The 24,458-nt window shown below is 35.0% G+C and overlaps 1 protein-coding gene across 1 annotated transcript in view; it reads left to right on the top strand.

The window, feature by feature from the left end:
• LOC133663057 (protein FAM168A-like) overlaps positions 1-22,321 on the top strand; it is a 66,400-nt gene extending 44,079 nt beyond the window's left edge. Inside the window, exons 5-8 of the mRNA XM_062067243.1 lie at positions 4,667-4,812; positions 6,870-7,056; positions 12,500-12,627; positions 12,694-22,321. Coding sequence (XP_061923227.1) covers positions 4,667-4,812; positions 6,870-7,056; positions 12,500-12,612 — 446 coding nt within the window. The 3' untranslated portion in view covers positions 12,613-12,627; positions 12,694-22,321. The remainder of the gene's footprint in view (positions 1-4,666; positions 4,813-6,869; positions 7,057-12,499; positions 12,628-12,693) is intronic.
• Positions 22,322-24,458: the final 2,137 nt, after the last annotated feature.

Genomic DNA, 24,458 nt, shown 5'->3' with positions numbered 1-24,458 from the left:
TCATCATACCGAGATGTTTTCAGCAGGATATTTTGCGGGAAATTTAAAATTGCACTTTACTAATCTAACCCGGCCGTATTGGCATGTGTTGCAATGTTAAAGGCCTACTGAAATGATTTTTTTTTTATTTAAACGGGAATAGCAGATCCATTCTATGTGTCATACTTGATCATTTCGCGATATTGCCATATAACCTGGCGAAGGTCAACAATGCTGTGCTAACGACGCCATTGAAGCTAACTTAGCAACTTAGCAACGGGACCTCACAGAGCTATGCTAAAAACATTAGCTCTCCACCTACGCCAGCCAGCCCTCATCTACTCATCAACACCCGTGCTCACCTGCGTTCCAGCGATCGGCAGAAGGACGAAGGACTTCACCCGATGCGTTTGGCGGCCCAGAGACGTAGGAAGTCAAGGTGAGGTCGCCGGCTAGCGCGGCTAGCGCGGCTAGCGCGGCTAGCGCTCCAACAAAGTCCTCCTGGTTGTGTTGCTGTAGTCCGCTGCTAATACACCGATCCCACCTACAACTGTCTTCTTTGCAGCCTTCATTGTTCATTAAACAAATTGCAAAAGATGTCCAGAATACTGTGGAATTATGAAATGAAAACAGAGCTTTTTGTATAGGATTCTACGGGTACCATAACTTCCGTTACTCGGACTTCGTCACGCGCATACGTCATCATACCGCGACGTTTCAGCCGGATATTTCCCGGGAAGTTTTAAAAGTCACTTTATAAGTTAACCCGGCCGTATTGGCATGTGTTGCAATGTTAAGATTTCATCATTGATATATAAACTATCAGACTGCGTGGTCGGTAGTAGTAGGTTTCAGTAGGCCTTTAAGATTTCATCATTGATATATAAACTATCAGACTGCGTGGTCGGTAGTAGTGGCTTTCAGTAGGCCTTTAAGTTTAAACTCTGGGTCGTAAGCGTGTCTCTTAATAGGAGCCATTTTGGGGTCTTTACATAAACAAACAAAGGGAAATCAAAACGGCACGCCTCGCGCAGTCATATATCCCAGCATGCACCGCGCGCTCCTTCTTCTACGGGGGCGGCTGCTTACCGTAGAAGAAGAACTTCTTCTTCTATGGGGGAAAATGTAGACGGGGGGGAAATGAAGTCGGCGGCTGCTTACCGTAGTTGCGATTGATTGATTGATTGAAACTTTTACCTGTTGGAGGCTCAATATTGATCCATATACTGTATAAGGTGCACCGGATTATAAGGCGCACTGTCAGCTTTTGACAAAATTGGAGGTTTTTAGGTGCGCCTTATAGTGCGGAAAATACGGTAATTGGGAGACTATTGATTTGCACACTATGTTTGTGCAACAATAAAATAATCTGTTTTCTTCCTAGTGTTCCCTTTTCCAATGTTGAAAGCTTCTGTAGTTACCATGTTGTGTTTATGTGTCAAACACATTGTCTTGCAAAGGTACTGCAAAGCACACATGGCTTTGTTCCATACTGGCACACAATAACAGTAAATGGAGGGAGCCGTGAATATACTGCAAGTAGAAATTGTCGTCGATACAATTTATCTCCGACGTAAACGTTTCTGTCAATACCGTCATTTCACGTAACATTAAAGACTCAACACATGCTGACAATGCAACGCATGTATGAGATGGGAATGTATGATACACAAACACACACACACACACACACACACACACAGCAGTTTGTGTCTCTTTGTTCCCTGGTGAGGCACGTTTAACCTTCAAGCTCCCCCGAGTGGCCAGTCACTGTTACTACATCCCACAGCAGACACGCACTCTGGGTTTTACAGCCTGTCATCACGGTGTAGCACTTATCTGTAAAATATCACTCAGCCAGTGCTGCCGTACTTGTATGGCTGACCATAAATGTCCTATTTCTGATATGCAACGTTATATTGTGAAGAATCACAACACTACATCAGTGCTCCACATTTGCAGGTTTCTTCAGAAAATATAATATTTTTAAACGCCAAGCTTCATGAAAGCTGTTCCATGTATGTCCGTCATGTCTTGTGACAAATAAGCCATTCAAATCCGATGTATATTTCACATTTTTCCACCGTATCAGGAATATATAGAGAGCCAATCTTTGTTCTTTGTTACGAGTTAATTCTTCAATTCAGTAGTGTTTCTCAACTTCTTTATCAAGGTGCTAGCACTTGCAACTTTCTTTGACCCCATGGGGTTAAAAAAAAAATAGTATAGTTGTGGAACTGTATGAGATACTGTGCTAAATCAATTGCTTTGCTCTACACTGCACAAAGTCAGTGTTCAAAAACAAGAAAAACAAATACAAAAATGAGGGGTATTTTATTTGAACTAAGGCAAATTATCTGCCAATAGAACAACAAAATTTGGCTTGTCAAGACTTTCCAAAACAAGTAAAATTAGCTAACTTCAATGAACCCAAAAATACCTTAAAATAAGTATATTCTCATTAATAACAAGTGCACTTTTCTTGGTAGAAAAATACCTTTTTGCTCAATATGTTGAAAAATATTCTTAAATGAAGTAAATGCTAGTGCCATTATCTTGACATAATGATATGCGCTCGGCATTACATTTCTTGAAATCAGCAAACTTATACTAAAAACTAATTTATTGTTCTTAATGGAAAGGCAACAAGGCAACCGCTTGTTACTCTCGAGGTCTCCTAGCCGCTCATGCAAATCAGACGGTCTAAAAATGCATTTTTCCATGGATAACATGACATCATCGCGCCAAGTGCGTGCTCTTTCAGTCAATTAGTGCGCATATATACAGCCCGGCCCCCGGCCAAAATGTTTTTAATTGTAATTTTGACAAATTTATCTGAATGTGCATGAACTATTTCTGTTCAAAATTGCTACAAATGTTAAATGTTTAAATATTAACTGTCAGTTTACTGTACTGTGCCAACTGTACTACTTTATGAGTACGTGTTTTCTATTGTTTCATTGAAAATAAAACAACAAAGTCCATTTGGCTGTCATCCGTTTTAATTATGAGACACAATTGTGTCAAAGTCATGATTTTTTTTTTCATGCTTGAAATAAGAAATTATTACTTTAAAAAAGTAGTTTTATACTTGTGAGTGTTGATGACACAGCTTTGCAACACTTGATATTCTAGTTTCAAGCATGTTTTACTCAATATAGGTCATCAAATCTCAGCAACAAGCTGTAATATCTTACTGAGATCATTTAGGACCAAAAACCCTTAAAGGCCTACTGAAAGCCACTACTACCGACCACGCAGTCTGATAGTTTATATATCAATGATGAAATCTTAACATTGCAACACATACCAATACGGCCGGGTTAACTTATAAAGTGCAATTTTAAATTTCCCGTTAAACTTCCGGTTGAAAAACTCCTTTGGATATGATTTATGCGCGTGACGTCACGACGGCAACGGAAGTATTCGTACCCAATGTGTCACCATACAAACTGCTCTGTTTTCATCGAACTTTTCCACAGTATTCTGGACATCTGTGTTGGTGAATCTTTTGCAATTTGTTTAATGAACAATGGAGACTGCAAAGAAGAAAGTTGTAGGTGGGATCGGTGTATTAGCGGCTGGCTGTAGCAACACAACAAGGAGTACTTACTTGGATAGCAGACGCGCTAGCCGATGCTAGCCGCCAACCGCACGGATGATCGGGTGAAGTCCTTCGTCGTGCCGTCGATCGCTGGAACGCAGGTGAGCACGGGTGTTGATGAGCAGATGAGGGCTGGCTGGCGTAGGTGGAGCGCTAATGTTTTTATCATAGCTCTGTGAGGTCCGGTTGCTAAGTTGCTAAGTTAGCTTCGGCGTCGTTAGCAACAGCATTGTTAAGCTTTGCCAGGCTGAGAATTATTAACCGTGTAGTTACATGTCCATGGTTTAATAGTATTGTTGATCTTCTGTCTATCCTTCCAGTCAGGGATTTATTTATTTTGTTTCTATCTGCATTTGAACCAGATGCTATCACGTTAGCTCAGTAGCTAAAGAGCTTCGCTGATGTATTGTCGTGGAGATAAGTCACTGTGAATGTCCATTTCGCATTCTCGACTCTCATTTTCAAGAGGATATAGTATCCGAGGTGGTTTAAAATACAAATCCGTGATCCACAATATAAAAAGGAGAGTGCGTTGAATCCAATGAGACCTTGTACCTAAGTTACGGTCAGAGCGAAAAAAGATACACCCTGCACTGCCTCTCTAGTTCTTCACTCTAACGTTCCTCATCCACGAATCTTTCATCCTCGCTCAAATTAATGGGGTAATCGTCGCTTTCTCGGTCCGAATCTCTCTCGCTCCGTTGTAAACAACGGGGAATTGTGAGGAATCCTACCTCCTGTGACGTCACGCTACTTCCGGTACAGGCAAGGCTTTTTTTTAATCAGCGACCAAAAGTTGCGAACTTTATCGTCGTTGTTCTATACTAAATCCTTTCAGCAAAAATATGGCAATATCGCGAAATGATCAAGTATGACACACAGAATGGATCTGCTATCCCCGTTTAAATAAAACAATTTCATTTCAGTAGGCCTTTAAAACAAGTAAAACACTCTAACATAAAATCTGAGAAGAATGATCTTATCAGACAGCAAATATCACCCTTATTTGAGATATTTCATCTTACTTAGATTTCAGTTTTTGCAGTCTAACAGTTGCTGCTTTGCTTTTCTCCCATTCTTTAGGATATACTGCAGCGGGCACCCCTTACAAGGTGCCCCCGACTCAGTCTAATGGAGCCCCTCCTCCCTACACCCCCACCCCTACCCCGTACCCGACGGCTATGTACCCCATCCGCAGTGCCTACCCACAGCAGAACTTGTACACGCAGGTAAGGATGATGCATTCACCAAGTATGCATGTCAGTGTTTCCCATAAACTGCCATGATACCTGTGGCGGTGGGGGCGTGACTATGGGCGTGGTCACCATGACATCATCGAGTAATTTGCATAATTTACTACAATTATATGATTTTCTCTAAAAAGGCTCAAAAAATGTATACTTACTAATTAATAATAACAGTTTTGTTTTAAACGTCCATCCATCCATCCATCCATTTTACAATATAATTACAACACTTTATGTACATATTTATATACAGATTTGAACAATAAGTTATTCACTGAAATATATTTATTAATTGTGGTTCTTACAAAAAATATATCTTATAAAATATAAAAGCTAAAATGTCTCTTAAAGCTCTGCCCCTTTAATTAGTGCATACTAAATAATTAAACTTTAGCCTACTACTACAACCATATTATTTACCAGCAACATAAAGTGAAACAGAGGCAGAGGTGTCCTGCCACAGTCAGTAACAAATAAACAGAAAACAGTAGTGGTCAAATACAAATAAGGCAACAAGAGAAGTATCCTGCACTTCTCTTTTGTAAAGTAAATCTGAACAGCCTATATGGGCATCTACATCAACTATATGATTTGCCTGAGAAGCTGGACAGGACAAAAAAAAAAAAAATTTAAAAAAAAAAATTTAAAAATGTTTTTTTATTTTTTTTATTTGTGGCGGACGTAATTCTTTCGTGGCGGGCCGCGACAAATAAATGAATGTGTGGGAAACCCTGCATGTTATGAAGTTACTTGGTGCTGTCAATTTATTTTCACGTTAAAAACCCTCATTTTTAGGTTTTATTCTGCAAAGTAGTAGCGACTTCCTTGTTCATTTACGGGATCTGTCAACGTTTGTTTTTACTTTATCGAATGCAAGTGACGTTGAGGCCACATTTGGGGCCTGTACCCGTTTATACTGTAGTCTGATAAAGATCACATTTTACTTAAGACTGCAGCTAACGATTATTTTTCTATCGATTAATGTATAGATTATTTTTTCGATTAATCTATAGATTATTTTTCCTTTTACCGATTTTTTTAAAAATTTAAAATGAAGATGAAAAAATAAATGTAGGACAGTTTTTTCAAAAGGCATGGCTTTTATTTACAAAAAAAAAAAGTATGGCCACTCAGTCAACATTGACAACAACATGACAAAATATTCTGTAACAATGTAAACATTTAAAACTTTTAACATTTAACAAAATTAAAAGTAGCTTATTTGCTATTTAATGTGCAAATATAAAAGTAAACATCCAGTGCAAACCTTAATATTCTGCAATAGTATTAGCATTTCAAAAGTAAAAGTATTGCTTATTTTGCTTTAAAATGTGCAAAAATAAAGATAAACATCCAATACAAAAAAGTGCAAAACGAAATATTCTGTAACAACAGTGTAAACATTTCAACAAAAGTAAAAGTATTGCTTATTTTGCTTTAAAATGTGCAATAATAAAGATAAACATCCAGCACAAAAAAGTGCCAATCTAAATATTCTGAAGCACTGTAAACATTAAGTATTGCTTTTAAAATGTCCAGTCCAACACAGTACACAATAACCAATTCTACTCATTCCAGTGAGTGACTAACAGTTGTAATGAAGAAAGGTTAGCATGTCTACATGCTCTGGGGTGAGGCTGGTTCTTTTCTTGTTTACAATATTCCAAGCAGCTAAAAATAGGCACTGTCACGCCAAATTTCTTCCCCCCTCCGCCATGACGGTAGTGTGACGTAAAAATGCGACGCGTCGACGCACAAAAACAGCGTCGACGTATTTACATAACCGATGACGTCGACTCTGTCGACGCGTCGTTTCAGCCTTAATTTTACTACAGTCAGCATGAAAAAGTCATATTTAAAAAAAAAAAAAAAAGAAAGCCGAATTGGTCCACTTTGGCCTGCATTGTAAACGTAGTCTCAGGCATCTACTTACTCAGATTTAAAGCACAACTTTAAAAAAACTGAAAATATATGAATTGCTTTATTTAGTGTGTGCTAAAATGTACCAACGCCTCACGGAGCCTTTCCTGCCCCTGCAGGGTGCGTACTACACCCAGCCCGTGTACGCAGCTCAGCCGCACGTGATCCACCACACCACCGTGGTGCAGCCAAACAGCATTCCCTCCACGGCCCTCTACCCGGCCCCGGTCCCTGTACCTGCTCCTCGCAACAACGGCATGGCTGCCATGGGGATGGTCGCCGGGACAACCATGGCCATGAGTGCAGGTAAGACTATTTTTGTTCTACCGCTGAGATTTCTTACCTAACATCCAAAGCTCCAAATGGACGTGTTAAAAAAAAAATCTATTTAAATTGTGTTTCAGTAGTTCACTATACTTAGATAAACACTTTATTCATCTCCAAGAGAATTAGTAGTCCTAAATTACAAGAAAGAAATGATGAATAACAAATAGCTGATTTGCCTCATATATTTGTAACCTTTTTACTTCTCATTAGGGCTGGGCGATAAAACCATATCGATAAATATTGCGATTAGGGTATGTCCTTTTGTCTTTATAATGACAGATTAAAAATTGAAAGCTTCTGGTCGAGCCTTGGGAATCTGAACATCTTCTAAATAAAGTTGCCTGTTTGCTAAAGAAAAATGTTAGTAAGTATTGTTTCCATTAAACCAAATTGATTGATTGATTGATTGATTGATTGATTGAGACTTTTATTAGTAGGTTGCAGAGTGAAGTACATATTCCGTACAATTGACCACTAAATGGTAACACCCAAATAAGTTTTTCAACTTGTTTAAGTCGGGGTCCACTTAAATTGATTCATGATACAGATATATACTATCATATATACTATCATCATAATACAGTCATCACACAAGATAATCACAATGAATTATTTACATTATTTACAATCAGGGGTGTGGAGGGGGGGGGGGGATATGGACATCAAGTAGTGGACATAGAGAGAGAGAGAGAGAGAGAGAGAGAGAGATCAGAAGGCATAAGAAAAAGTATCTGCATTTGATTGTTTACATTTGATTGTTAGCTATCCGGGGAGGGTGTTAGTTTAGGGTTGTAGCTGCCTGGAGGTGAACTTTTATTGTGGTTTTGAAGGAGGATAGAGATGCCCTTTCTTTTATACCTGTTGGGAGCGCATTCCACATTGATGTGGCATAGAAAGAGAATGAGTTAAGACCTTTGTTAGTTCGGAATCTGGGTTTAACGTGGTTAGTGGAGCTCCCCCTGGTGTTGTGGTCATTTACGTTAAGGAAGTAGTTTGACATGTACTTCGGTATCAGGGAGGTGTAGCGGATTTTATAGACTAGGCTCAGTGCAAGTTGTTTAACTCTGTCCTCCACCTTGAGCCAGCCCACTTTAGAGAAGTGGGTAGGAGTGAGGGGGGATCTGGGGTGGAGGTCTAGAAGTAACCTGACTAGCTTGTTCTGAGATGTTTGGAGTTTAGATTTGAGGGTTTTGGAGGTGCTAGGGTACCAGGAGGTGCATGCGTAATTGAAAAAGGGTTGAACGAGAGTTCCCGCCAGAATCCTCATGGTGCTTTTGTTGACCAGAGAGGAAATTCTGTAGAGAAATCTCGTTCGTTGGTTAACCTTTTTGATTACCTTGGTTGCCATTTTATCACAGGAAAGGTTAGCCTCTAGAATGGAACCTAGGTAGGTGACCTCATCTTTCCTGGTGATAACAATGTCACCCACATTTATGGTGAAGTCATTGACTTTCTTGAGGTTGATGTGGGACCCAAACAGGATGGATTCTGTTTTACCCAAGTGTATGGATCACGTTATTGTTGACCGTGCTCAAAAAGCACTCATACACATTTATAACCAAGTTTTTTTGTTTGTTTTTCTTTAGAAATACTGCTGCTTTTTTCAGACGCTTTGGACCCCGCGGCTTATAAAACAGTGCGGGTAATTTTGGGATTTTTCTTCCCTGACGGCCATAAAGTAAATACCGTAATTTCCGGACTATAAGCCGCACCAGCTAAATTTAGGGGAAAATACAGATTGCTCCATATATAAGCCGCACCCGACTATAAGCCGCAGGGTTTTGACAATTACCGTAGTATACAGGGGTTCCTGCTACCACGGAGGGGATTGTCGGGACAGAGATGACTGTTTGGGAACGCAAAGCGTCCCATTTATTAACAATAAATCTCTCAATCATTCAATCAAACTTTCACATCTTTGACATGGCGAACCGCATTCGTGCAGAGTACAAATAATACAACGGTGCAAAGTAATACAAAGTGCTCGCCTGTACGGTATCAAAATAACCAGCCTACCGGTATATGAAAAGTCAGTCTTTAATCATTGTGTCATCGTCTTCCTCCTGCGTACTAAAACCACCGAAATCCTCTTCGTCGGTGTCGGAGAAGAACAGGCCGTAAATAAGCCGCACCCTTGTATAAGCCGCAGGGACCAGAACGAGGGGGGAAAGTAGCGGCTTATAGTCCGGAAATTACGGTAGTTTTAACGAAACTAGGGTTGTCCCGATACCAATATTTTGGTACCTGTACCAAAATGTATTTCGATACTTTTCTAAATAACGGGGACCACAAAACAATGGCTTTATTTTAACAAAACATATGTTTCTTATTGCAATCAAAGAAAGATTTTGGCCTTTAATCAAATGTTGACCATACTGGACAACTTGTCTTTTAGTAAAAAAGTAAACAAACAAAGGCTCCTAACTAGTCTGCTGATGTATGCAGTAGCATAGTGTCATTTATCATTCTATTATTTTGTCAACATTATGAGGGACAAGCTGTAAAAATTATTATTAATCTCAGTGTTTCCCATAAACTGCCAAGATACCTGTGGCGGTGGGGGCGTGGCTATGGGCGTGGTCACAATGACATCATCAAGTAATTTGCATAATTTACTACAATGATATGATTTTCTCTAAAAAGGCTAAAAAAATGTATACTTACTAATTAATAATAACAGTTTTGTTTTAAACGTCCATCCATCCATTTTACAATATAATTACAACACTTTATGTACATATTTATATACAGATTTGAACAATAAGTTATTCACTGAAATATATTTATTAATTGTGGTTCTTACAAAAAATATATCTTATAAAATATAAATGCTAAAATGTCTCTTAGAGGTCTGCCCCTTTAGTTAGTGCATACTAAATAATTTAACTTTAGCCTACTACTACAACCATATTATTTACCAGCAACATAAAGTGAAACAGAGGCAGAGGTGTCCTGCCACAGTCAGTAACAAATAAACAGAAAACAGTAGTGGTGGTAGATAGACACAGAGCTTCATCAAACATCTGATGCACTGAACAAATAGCTCCAAAAATCTTGAACGTTAGACTGCCATCAGTTTTACTCCCTACACTTAACCACGTGTTTCCTACTGCCTGCAGACTTTGCACCCTTTGTTATGTACACATGTTGTGTTTCTAATATAAATACATTTAATAAAGTCAAATACAAATAAGGCAACAAGAGAAGTATCCTACACTTCTCTTTTGTAAAGTAAATCTGAACAGCCGATATGGGCATCTACGTCAACTATATGATTTGCCTGAGAAGCTGGACAGGACAAAAAAAAAAAAAAAATGTTTTTAAAAAAACAATTTTTTTAAATTTGTGGCGGATGTAATTCTTTCGTGGCGGGCCGCAACAAATAAATGAATGTGTGGGAAACACTGAATCTACTTGTTCATTTACTGTTAATATCTGCTTACTTTCTGTTTTGGACATGTTCTATCTACACTTCTGTTCAAATGTAATAATCACTTATTCTTCTCTTCTTTGATACTTTACATTAGTTTTGGATGATACCACACATTTAGGTATGGATCCGATACCAAGTAGTTACAGGATCATACATTGGTCATATTCAAAGTCCTCATGTGTCCAGGGACGTATTTACTGACTTTATAAACATAATATGAATTTAAAAAAAGGAAAGATACCCAGTAACAAACGTGTCCGCATCATTCAACTTAGTCTCATGTGCTTATTAGTGTCCGCCCTGAGATCGGTAGGTTGTGAGTTCAAACCCCGGCCGAGTCATACCAAAGACCAGGGGTCAGCAACGCGGTGCCCGCGGGCACCAGGTAGCCCGTAAGGACCAGATGAGTAGCCCGCCGGCCTGTTCTAAAAATAGCTCAAATAGCAGCACTTACCAGTGAGTTGTCTCTATTTTTTAAATGTGGTTTATTTACTAGCAAGCTGGTCTCGCTTTGCCCGACATTTTTAATTCTAAGAGAGACAAAACTCAAATAGAACTTGAAAATCCAAGAAAATGTTTTAAAGTCTTGGTCTTCACTTGTTTAAATAAATTCATTATTTTTTTTACTTTGCTTCTTATAACTTTCAGAAAGACAAATTTAGAGAAAAAATACAACCTTAAAAATGATTTTATGATTTTTAAACACATATACCTTTTTACCTTTTAAATTCCTTCCTCTTCTTTCCTGACAATTTAAATCAATGTTCAAGTAAATGTTTTTTTTTTTTATTGTAAAGAATAATAAATAAATTGTAATTTAATTCTTCATTTTAGCTTCTGTTTTTTCGACAAAGAATATTTGTGAAATATTTCTTCAAACTTATTATGATTAAAATTCAAAAATATTATTCTGGCAAATCTAGAAAATCTGTAGAATCAAATTTAAATCTTATTTCAAAGTCTTTTGAATTTATTTTAAAATTTTTGTTCTGGAAAATCTAGAAGAAATAATGATTTGTCTTTGTTAGAAATATAGCTTGCTCCAATTTGTTATATATTCTAACAAAGTGCAGATTGGATTTTAACCTATTTAAAACATGTCATCCAAATTCTAAAATTAATCTTAATCAGGAAAAATTACTAATGATGTTCCATAAATTATTTTTTAATTTTTTAAAAAAAGATTCGTATTAGCTAGTTTTTCTCTTCTTTTTTTCGGTTGAATTTTGAATATTAAGGGGTCGAAATTGAAGATAAACTATGTTTCAAAATCTAATTGTCATTTTTTTCGTGTTTTATCCTCTTTTAAACCATTCAATTAAGTGTAAATATTATTAATTATTAACAATAACATAGAGTTAAAGGTAAATTGAGCAAATTGGCTACTTCTGGCAATTTATCTAAGTGTGTATCGAACTGGTAGCCCTTCGCATTAATCAGTACCCAAGAAGTAGCTCTTGGTTTCAAAAAGGTTGGTGACCCTTGCCAAAGACCATAAAAATGGGAGCCATTACCTCCCTGCTTGGCACTCAGCATCAAGGGTTGGAATTGGGGGTTAAATCACCAAAAATGATTCCCGGGCGCGGCCACCGCTGCTGCCCACTGCTCCCCTCACCTCCCAGGGGTTGATCAAGCGTGATGGGTCAAATGCAGGGAATAATTTCGCCACACCTAGTGTGTGTGTGACAATCATTGGTACTTTAACTTTATTATTGTGGCCACTGATGTTGCCAAAAAAACCGTTACCACTCTGCTCCAACTTAAAGACAGTGTAAATCCATTCCAGATGGTTAATAATTAACAGGTAAGTGTTTTTCATACCTTAACAATGCTCTCTGTTTGAATCATTTCACTCGATCAAACCTTTTGTGACATTCCGTACTCCAAAATAAAAGCACGTGCGATACGTGCTGATATCTTTTGGACGTAGCAGTAAGTTGTATCGCTGGACGTCTAAATTGCAACGTCCGCTCCGACAACTTTCCGTAGGGACCCTGCTGACAACGCCTCAGCACGCCCAGATCGGCGCGCACCCCGTGACCGTGCCCACCTACAGGCCCCAGGGGACCCCCGGGTACAGCTACGTGCCACCCCACTGGTAGAGCCCACCCACTAATGTAAGTCTTCTCCTCTCCTAAACCCCGCCACGGAACCCATCACCCACCTCTGCCTTCTCTCTCCAGCTCTGGAGTCCACCGTCATATGCAACTGCTCCCGGTAACCATGGGAACTCTGCACCCTGTCTGCAGAACAAAACCTAAAGTGCAACAGCCACTTTAATATCACTCTAACATTTTTACAAAAGCTGCTTTTATTTTTTTGAATTCTTTTTTTTTTCTCTCTCTCTCTCTCTCTGTTCATTTGCCAACCGGTCATTACCTTCTTTTTATTATTTTTTTTTAGGACTTTTTTCCCCCAACCCCCTCCTTTCTTTTGTTGTCTTTCATTGGAACTCCAGAAGGACGCCGGACCAATTCCGGGTGTTGGTCAGTCCTGTGTGTGTTGATGTGCGTGCGTGTGTGTGTGTGTGTGTGTGTGTGTGTGTGTGTGAGGTTCCTGCCTGCTGCTCAGTGGGCTGGAAAGTATCGTGCACTTATTCCTCAACATCATCTCCATCAGTCCTTGCAAAGACTTACTGACTTATGCTGCCAAATTTTCGAACAGCACAGTTTTAAACACCAATTTTTTTGTATTTAGTTTCACGCAGGTTGCTTTTCTTTCTTTTTTTTTAAGTGTTTCCTTTGTCTTGTTTCACATTTTCATTTGTTTTCCCCCCTCCACTTTGAATCCTACCTATCTGGTCTTCCAGCACCTCACCGTCTTTCTGTTTCCTCGCGTGTGTTCTATATCGCACTTACCGCACAAGTACGCAGGACGCCACATACTATGCAGGCTAGTATGTCGTGACACTGCATGCTTCTTTTTTTTTTAATGTATTAATCGTCGGTCAACGCGTTCGGTTAGAACACTCCCAATGACGTGTTGTCTCACGCAGGGGCTCCTGTGGTGGGCATAAACAGGGACCGCCTAGTGGCACTTACTCCACAGAAGTTACCGCAAAATCCACGTATTTGTAGGCGTAGAAGGCGGGGGGAAAGGGGAGTTATAAAAGGGATCGGGCTGGAAGTGAAGACGTCGGGCTGCGTGCGCCCGGGTGAGAACCAATAACCGAGCTTTTTCCCACCAAAAAAAAAATAAAAAATGCACATTGACGCGGGCCGGCGTGCGTCGGTTTATGCCAAACTAGCCGCACAAAACATCCACCTCAGTCAAACATAAGGAGTTGCGATTAATCACAAAAATATTGCATTAATTATGTAGCAACACAGATTTATTTTGACTTCTAATCCAGAGTTTTTTACTTACTCAACAACAGATATCAAATATTAACATCTTCCTCTTGGTTTTAATGGTATTCAGTAGAGATGTCCGATAATATCGGTCGGCCGATAAATGCGTTAAAATGTAATATCGGAAATTATTGGTATCGTTTTTTTTATTATCAGTATCGTTTTTTTTTGTTTTTTTTAATTTTTTAATTTAATTTTTTAATTAAATCCACATAAAAAACACAAGATACACTTACAATTAGTGCACCAACCCAAAAAACCTCCCTCCCCCATTTACACTCATTCACACAAAAGGGTTGTTTCTTTCTGTTATTAATATTCTGCTTCCTACATTATATATCAATATATATCAATACAGTCTGCAAGGGATACAGTCCGTAAGCACACATGATTGTGCGTGCTGCTGCTCCACTAATAATACTAACCTTTAATGGTTTTAATGGTATTCAGTAGAGATGTCCGATAATATCGGTCGGCCGATAAATGCGTTAAAATGTAATATCGGAAATTATTGGTATCGGTTTTTTTATTATCAGTATCGTTTTTTTTTTTGTTTGTTTTTTTTAAAATTATTAAATCCACATAAAAAACACAAGATACACTTACAATTAGTGCACCAACCCAAAAAACCTCCCTCCCCCATTTACACTCATTCACACAAAAGGGTTGTTTCCTTCTATTATTAATATTCTGCTTCCTACATTATATATCAATACAGTCTGCAAGGGATACAGTCCGTAAGCACACATGATTGTGCGTGCTGCTGGTCCACTAATAATACTAACCTTTAACAGTTAATTTTACAAATTTTCATTCATTACTAGTTTCTATGTAACTGTTTTTATATTGTTTTACTTTCTTTTTTATTCAAAGAAAATGTTTTTAATTTATTTATCTTATTTTATTTTATAATTTTTTTTTTAAAAGTACCTTATCTTCACCATACCTGGTTGTCCAAATTAGGCATAATAATGTGTTAATTCCACGACTGTATATATCGGTTGATATCGGTATCAGTTGATATCGGTATCGGTAATTAAACAGTTGGACAATATCGGAATATCGGCAAAAAGCCATTATCGGACATCCCTAGTTTAGATTTTAAAAAATTATTTTTGACATTAATTTGCGCAAATCAATTATTTACATTCAAATAAAACATTAAAAAAGTGTAAATAAAATTGCATTTGCGTGAAAATATCGGGCTCCTTTTTAGCTTAATTTCAATTATGTAAGCTCGTGATTTACCGTGATTAACCACGATTCATTAAAAGTGTGATTAATCTGATTTAAAAAATAATAATTTGACAGTGCTGATATTTTTTTTAAAAAACGACAGTAATATGAAATGCGAAACTTTATTTTTTTTTTCTTAAAGTGACACACATCGAGGGACAAAGTATCACTCCTTGTGTTTCATTATGCATATCACAATTATGACACATTTTTCATTCTTTTTTGAATGTTTATGGAAAAAAAAACACGTACCAAAAGATGATTTTGAAGAAGAAAAAACAGGAGATGCCATACTTGCTTAACGACATCTTTATTTCGAGTAAGCGTTTAGCAAATCTCTGGTTATTGGTTCTCGGCTTGGGGACAAAGTTAAAGTTTGGCATTTTCAGGAGTTTTTGGGGGAAAAAAACTTCAAGTGGGGGCCGGGCTTTGTAATAAAAAGCATTTACAGCAGAAGTATGTCGATAAGGTGGCTTGATATTGCAATAAAATATGAGGGAATGCCTCAAACTCTCTTTAAAAAAAGAAGAAAAAAAAAAAAAGATTCCAGGCTCTATAAGCAGCCGCATTAATAACCATTACACGTAAGAGTAGAACATATCGACAATTTGGATATGGAATAACTGTGTGAGGCACAAAAATAGCCAAAATAAACAACTATAACGTAATGCTAAGCAAGCAGGTACCTAAGCTTTTTAGTAACGCTATTCATATTGTAATGACACATTATTAAAAAAAGTGTTTGAGGTTTGTACACTAGAGCAATAATGCTCCAAAATATTGCTGTCGGAGGAAAACGCATCTATTTTTTTTATTCACCTTTCTTTAGTTTACGTGCCTGAATTTCAAAGTAAAACATTTGAAACCCCCACTTAAAAAAAAAAAAAAATAAAATAGATTTTTCTTTCGACAGCAGTAATGTTATTAGTCTTAAGATTTATTTAACCGACAGTATTTTTCCTTTTGTTCACTCCGGTCAAGTCGGCATAATGGTAATATTCAGGTGTCTCACTATAGCGTCGGATATGTTAAGTTTAGGTAAAAAAAAAAAGCAACAAAAAAAAAAAGCAGTATATTTAAACAGCAAGTGGTACAGTTATGTATTTCTAGCTAAGCATGGTTGCATCATTGTGGCAGCTACTGTTTGTGCTTTAGATATTTCATTTCAGCTCCTTTTTCCTTTCTGTCGTGTGTTCTGTCATCCGGGGCGGGGGCGAGGCGTAGCTCGGGGTCTGGGTCGAGTTTTTGCCTCCGTGGCGACGTGAGGAGAAAGAGACGATGCACTATTATCTGCTCACAGGTGCTTGTTTGAGCACACCGCGGCTCGCCGTTGGGCGAGTGAGCTGGAGACACACGCAGGATTCTCACAGGCATGAGGTAAAAACTCCCCCCCCGAATGAGAACGTGGAGTGAGTGGGTGAGCATGTTTGACTTGTCTCCTTTGTGCCATAATTCACTGTTGTTCAGTAGCGCTTTTTTCGTCTCCTAGGTAACCGGTGAACTCTTGTTGTCGCGTCTTGCTTCCTGTGAATCTCGTTTTTGTACGACTGTCCTTTTTGATTGATTAACGGTTTCCTCCTTTCTATTCGGCCTCACCAACGCAGAATGACCACTCTCTCTCTCCCCTTTTCATTCCAACGCTCGCCTCTTAATATTCAGCCCCGACTTTTGAAATCCTCACTGCTAGTTTTGACACAAGTATGGAAAAGAAAGGCAAATAAATGCTACTAATTGGGGGTGTGAATCCATGCGATTTCGGTTCCTGGTGTGACGATTCTCGAACCAAAGCGCTTCTCGATTCAAACCGATTCTCACAATGTACTATTTGGTCAAAGAATTATAATGAAACTTTTTCAAAACAGGTTGCAGGCTAGAAAAACTTCTTCTTTTTTTTTTTATTTACATTTTTTTCCAGACAAAAAATATATATTTTTTAAGAATCCTTAAAAAAAAAAAAAAAAAAAAAAGTTTTTTTAATCGATTTTTGAAATATATAAATCGATTTGGAATCGGGATTAAGACTGCATTTGTTTTATTTTTATTTTTTTCAAACAAAAAATATATTTTTTAAGAATCCTTAAAAAAGAAAAAAAACATTTTTTTTTTATCGATTATTGAAAAATATACATCGATTTAAAATCGGGAATAATACTGCATTATTATTATTTTTTTTTTTTTTTTCCCCAGACAAAAATTTGTATTTTTTAAGAATCCTTAAAAAAAAATTTTTTATCGATTTTTGAAAAATACAAATCGATTTAGAATCGGGATTAATACTGCTCCCCCCCAGGCAAAAAAACATATTTTTTAAGATTCCTTAAAAAAACAATTTTTTTTAACCGATTTTAAAAAAAGATAAATCGATTTGGAATCGGGATTAAGACTGCATTTGTATTATTTTATTTTTTTCAAACAAAAAATATATTTTTTAAGAATCCTTAAAAAAGAAAAAAAACATTGTTTTTTATCGATTATTGAAAAATATACATCGATTTAAAATCGGAAATAATACTGCATTATTGTCTTTTATTTTTTATTTTTTCCCCAGACAAAATTTTTATTTTTTAAGAATCCTTAAAAAAAAAAATTTTTTATCGATTTTTGAAAAATACAAATCGATTTAGAATCGGGATTAATAATGCATTTTTATTTTTTTTATTTTTTTTCCCCCAGGCAAAAAAAACATTTTTTGAGATTCGTAAAAAAAAACTTTTTTTTTTAACCAATTTAAAAATATAAATCGATTTGGAATCGGGATTAAGACTGCATTTTTTTTTTTTTTTTCAAACAAAAATCTTTTTTAAGAATCCTTAAAAAAAAAAAAAGGATATTTTTTTCAATTGATTTTTGAAAAATATAAATCGATTTAAAATCAGGATTAATACTGCATTATTTTTTGTAATTTTTTTTTTTCCAGACGAAAAAACATATTTTTTAAGATTCCTTAAAAAAAACTAATTAATTTTTTGAACCGATTTTTAAAAAACTATTACGGGAAAACTGCTTTTTTTTTTTTCCCAGACCAAAAAATATATTTTTTAAGAATCCTTAAAAAAAACATTTTTTTTTAATTTTTAATAATCGATTTTTGCAAAAAAAATCGATTTAGAATCGGGATTAATAGGAATAGCAATTCGGATGTGAATTGATTATTATACTTAGTATAATAATCGTAAGAAAAAATAATGAAGCGCCTTTTGGTTGTAAGTTTATTCTTAAAAAAAATAATTATTTAGTTTAAATTAAGAATGAAAAAAAAAAAATTACGTATTTGACCAAAAACTTTTTTTTTTTTTTTAAAAGGTATTCTTCTTAAAAAATATTTTTTTACATTAATCGATTTTTGAAAATTACGAATTCCTTTAGAATCAGAATAAATCAGAATCGCAATTCAGGTGTGCACCACTACTACTGATACAGGTGGTCCTAGAGTTTTAAACCAGTTCCAGTCAGGTACGGAAACCGTAACTGTTAAGGAAATAAGAATAACAAGTTGCATAATTATTTGAAGACCGAATTAACCTATTTGCGTTATTTGCATTATGGCCAAAAATCCATAAAATGGTTGCACCGTTTTATACCCCGCAGGGTACAAAGCGTAGGTAAAAAAAGTAGCGGCTTATAGTCCGGAATTTAGGGTAAACTAATAACCAGTTATTACCACCGAAACACACAAAAGTACCGAAAATTGGTATTTGTTCTCATGTAAAAGGAAACAATTTTTAACTGAAGTTAAATTTGTCCTTTCACGCGCAAATTGGAGCAAAGTTAGGTTTTAATGCGAGACCACGGACCACCTGTGCACCTACAAAATAAAATATTAACCAACAACCTTTTGTTAGTGTGTCAGAATAAAACCTCAAGTGTAGTGTTGTAACTCATATATTTAATATTGTGGTTCTACTTCTCAGTGTCGCACCGACTTTTGCCCGTTACCCCACCGAGCCAATTCACACACAAAAAACCCCCACCAGGTGTTGAAAAAAGATTGGATGCAGCGAGCCACAAACGTGTGAACATTAGAATTAGACTTCTGGAGCACTGAAGGTGTTTTCTAGAAACCTTCAGTCCTTAAGACGAGCTTTGTGGTGCTTATTGATTTTATTGGGAGCATTCTCTCACAGCACACCGTTAGCAGTCACTCTCCATTCCTCGCCGCTCCATTTCAATTAGCACTTCAAGTGGAAATGGGCGGTGAAACACATCAATGTGTTGATTCCGACTTTTTTTTTTAAACATTTTTTTCACTTTATTTAGCCAAAATGCGACCAAACACACCTCTTTTCTTCTTCTTCTTCTTCTTCTTGCATTCTTCCATGTTCAAGCACGGTCAGCGTATAAACCTCCCCCAATTAAATTGGAATTTTATTTTGAAATACAAACAATACATTTGAAAAATAAAGTGTTCTTTGTGCGAAAATACTCATAACGTGGTTTGCACAGATAAATACATAAATAAAATGATCAGGTTTGTATTGTATTTCAAAAAAATACAAATGCAACAAATAATTGTACTGCTTATGTGATTCATCACAAAAAAGTGTGTCATTATCATGTATAAACACAGATTAATCACGCAATTTATTTTGAGCGCACAGGTTAAAACTGTTTTAAGCAAATAAATTAATACAAATAATAATGCATTTCGGGACCAGGTTGAAAATATATTTTTTAGGAATCCTTAAAAAAATATAAAAACGTTTTTTTTAATCGATTATTAAAAAATATACATCGATTTAAAATCGGGATTAATACTGCATTATTATTTTTTATTTTTTCCCCAGACAAAAAAATTTATTTTTTAAGAATCCTTAAAAAAAAATTTTTATCGATTTTTGAAAAATATAAATTGATTTAGAATCGGGATTAATAATGCATTTTTAATTTTTTTTTTCCAAACAAAAAAACATATTTTTTGAGATTCCTTAAAAAAAAAAACTAATTTTTTTTTACCGATTTAAAAAAAAAAATTGGAATTGGGATTAAGACTGCATTTTTTAAATTTTTTTCAAACAAAAAATATATTTTTTAAGAATCCTTAAAAAACAACATTTTTTTAATCGATTTTTGAAAAATATAAATTGATTTAAAATCGGGATTAATACCGCATTATCTTTTTTTTTTTTTTCCCAGACAAAAAATTTATTTTTTAAGAATCCTTAAAAAAAATGTTTTATCGATTTTTGAAAAATATAAATCGATTTAGAATCGGGATTAATAATGCATTTTTTATTTTATTTTTCCCAGACAAAAAAAAAATTTTTTAAGATTCCTTCCATGATTTAAAAAATATATTATTCGATTTGGGAATTGGGATTAAGACTGCATTTTTAAAAAAAATTTCAAACAAAAAATATATTTTTTAAGAATCCTTCAAAAAAACAACATTTTTTTAATCGATTTTTGAAAAATATAAATCGATTTAAAATCGGGATTAATACCGCATTATTTTCTTTTCTTTTTTCACCAGACCAAAAAAATTATTTCTTAAGAATCCTTAAAAAAATAATATATTTTTTATCGATTTTTGAAAAACATAAATCGATTTATTATCGGGATTAATAATGCAAACCAAATTAACCAAATAAATGAATAAAAATAATAATGCATTTCGGGACCCTCTTGAAAAGGAGATGCTGCATCTCATGGGGATACCCCAAAATAATAAATAAATAAATATAAAAAATTAAAGTAAAACATAAAATTGTACTGCTTATGTGATTAATCACAAAAAAACTGGCATTATCTCGTATAAACGCAGATTAATCACCCAATTTATTTTGAGCGCACAGGTTAAAACGGTTCTAACCAAATAAATGAATAAAAATAATAATACATTTCGGGACCCTCTTGAAAAGGAGATGCTGCATCTCATTGGGGATACCCCAAAATAATAAATAAATGCAAATAAAAATTAAAGTAAAACATTTTAAAAAATGTTCCTGGATGACATTTGGACAATAAAATCTATTTTGTGTCAAAATTTTGGGGTCTTTTTTTAACCTCTTAAGGCCCAAGCTGTTTGTTTACATGCTTTTTTTTCATTTCTCTTTGCTATTTGGGCTTATTAGACCCTAATTAGAATAAACACTAAGACTCATCTTTTAATATGATGTACTTAGTCCATAAGTACACAACCGCGTACTTCACTATGCTAATTTTTATTTTTACCCTTTTTTTCTTCCAAATTCCATTGTATGTTATACTCTTCTGACACCACCAGATGGCAGTACAAGTGTCCACATAAGTGGCCATAAGACCCCAATTTAGCAGTGTACACAATTTTGGAAATAAGAGCTAAAAGGTGCTGTCCACGCATGTGGCCACGAAGGCCTTAAAGTTACTTTAAATGATGTACGCAAATAATTTGCTGTGATTAATCACAATTAATCTAAATATGTAAGTGCGATCATATTTTGGGTTCTTATGGCTGTGTTTTTTTTTGTTTAAACAAAGTACAAAATGATGTAGGTATCAATTTTTTGACTCATAAAGAGGAGCGGTTAATTTTTCAACTTAAGTCTTTGTACTGCATTTCAAAATAAAATTCCAATATACCGTTGTCTTTTCTGTTTGTTTCCTATTCCTAAAACGAAAATAAAAAAAGATCCGCTGACCAAGCGTCCCTTCTTCCTTTTTTATTTGCAGACACTAAGTCTTACTTTCTTCTTTTCCTAAAAAATAAAAGCACTACAACGGCAAGGATCAGTAGGCTCTTAAATGTGCAGCGTTTTTTTTGTTGTTGTTTTTTTTTCTCCCATCTCCGCTGTCAGAAATAAGTCTTGGTTGAATTAGACACGAAATGCGATGCAAAAAGTGCAACTTCCTCGTCTTCCAAAAACAAAAAGCATACACATGTACTTTTGACCCCATCACCTGCGGGATGAAGTATCGGGAACATTTTGCAACTTTTACTTTGGTACCCAGTTTGCACATGCTATGATATTTACCGTGTTTGGAAATCGAAGCCCAACGTTTGTTCAGCGTTGAGAGAAGTGAATTGTTTGTTAGCTATTTGGTCCCCAGTGAAGGACCCGCGTCAGGCTTGTGATATGAAGTGTAAATCTGTTTTATTTTATTCTTTTTTTTATGTTCTTCTTTTTTTCCTAATAAGATCAGTTAGTGATCTTAGTACTATAACTAAGCCAAGTTTGTAATTGTATATTTACTGTAAAATGTAGAACATTGAATAATTATTAAAATTTTCCTATAAAAGGAAGACGTGTCTTGTGTGCGGTGATTTTTATTTTATTGATTTTTTTTCACGCGTTTAGTCGGGGAAATGTTGACCTTCTAACACGGTCGGAAACAACGTGGCAGCAATCACGCTTTCACTTCTCTTTCTTTGTCTCACACGTCCGAGTGGATTGTGCAAAAACAAAGTGGCTCGCACGCTCAAGTCACCACACACACACACACACACATGTGTTATCAAATATCATTACTTAAATTGTTTCAATTTAATATTAACTTATTTTGAATTGGTCTTGGTTAGTATTATTGTTCTCCCCGTTTCCATGCTTTTATTTTTTATGAGGCCCTTTTATATGAATGAAAAGTCACCAATTTTTTTTATATTTTGGAAGTCCCAAACACAAAATTTTACTATTGACTCTATATTGACCCCTTTAAAGTTTGTAAAAAATGTTTAAATAATGACTTGTGAAAATATTAAATGTATATGCATTTATTATTTTAATGTTTGACTATATATTTTGATGTATATATATATATATTAGGGCTGCAACTAACGATTAATTTGATAGTCGATTAATCTGTCGATTATTACTTCGATTAATCGATTAATAATCGGATAAAAGAGACAAACTACATTTCTATCCTTTCCAGTATTTTATTGGGAAAAAAAACAGCATACTGGCACCATACTTATTTTGATTATTGTTTCTCAGCTGTTTGTACATGTTGCAGTTTATAAATAAAGGTTTATTAAAAATTTTTTTTTTTTTTTTTTTTTTTTTAAAGCTTCTGCGCATGCGAATAGCATAGATCCAACGAATCGATGACTAAATTAATCGGCAACTATTTTTATAATCGATTTAATCGATTAGTTGTTGCAGCCCTAATATATATATATATATATATATATATATATATATATATATATATATATATATATATACATACATATTATTTTTTATTTTTTTAAATACATATTTAAATGATTAAATAATTAAAAGTACTTTTACATCTAAATAATAACATTTAATAAAAACATTTATGTATCTAATTCCAATTACAGGTTAATTATGACACATTTAAGTCATTACAGTATATTTTTGCTTTATTTTTGGCCATAATTTTTTTTCCCCTGAATGGAATTAAAATGTTAAATGTGTATGCATTTGCTATTTTAATGTTTAAATAGGTTTGTATTAGAGATGTCCGATAACATCGGCCTGCCGATATTATCGGCCGATAAATGCGTTAAAATGTAATATCGGAAATTATCGGTATCGTTTTTTTAATTATCGGTATCGTTTTTTTTTTTTTTTTTTTTTTTACACTCATTCACACAAAAGGGTTATTTCTTTCTGTTATTAATATTCTGGTTCCTACATTATATATCAATATATATCAATACAGTCTGCAAGGGATACAGTCCGTAAGCGCACATGATTGTGCGTGCTGCTGCTCCACTAATAGTACTAACCTTTAACAGTTAATTTTACTCATTTTCATTAATTACTAGTTTCAATGTAACTGTTTTTATATTGTTTTACTTTCTTTTTTATTCAATGAATGTTTTTAATTTATTTATCTTATTTTATAAAAAAATTTTTTTTCAAAGTACCTTATCTTCACCATACCTGGTTGTCCAAATTAGGCATAATAATGTGTTAATTCCACGACTGTATATATCGGTTGATATCGGTATCGGTTGATATCGGTATCGGTAATTAAAGAGTTGGACAATATCGGATATCGGCAAAAAGCCATTATCGGACATCCCTAGTTTGTATATATATTTTGATATATATATATTTTTAATTTTTTTTAGTATATATATATATATTTTTAAAGTACATATTTAAATGAATAAATAATTGAAAGTACTTTCTTAAATGTGGTAATTAATTAAATATATTTATATCGACAGATTAGAAGTTGAGCCAAAGATTTAAGTGTTGGAAAAAAATAATTAGGTTAAAAAATAATGAATCAAAACCAATGTTACGAATCATTGACCCATTTAAGCATCCAATTACTTGACATCCCACTGGGGTGAGTTTTTCCTTGCCCGTATGTGGGCTCTGTACCGAGGATGTCGTTGTGGCTTGTACAGCCCTTTGAGACACTTGTGATTTAGGGCTATATAAATAAACATTGATTGATTGATTGAT

Source organism: Entelurus aequoreus, linkage group LG13 (genome assembly GCF_033978785.1).
Source record: "Entelurus aequoreus isolate RoL-2023_Sb linkage group LG13, RoL_Eaeq_v1.1, whole genome shotgun sequence".
Classification (NCBI taxonomy): Eukaryota; Metazoa; Chordata; class Actinopteri; order Syngnathiformes; family Syngnathidae; genus Entelurus; species Entelurus aequoreus.
This window is presented reverse-complemented; position numbering and strand designations above follow the sequence as displayed.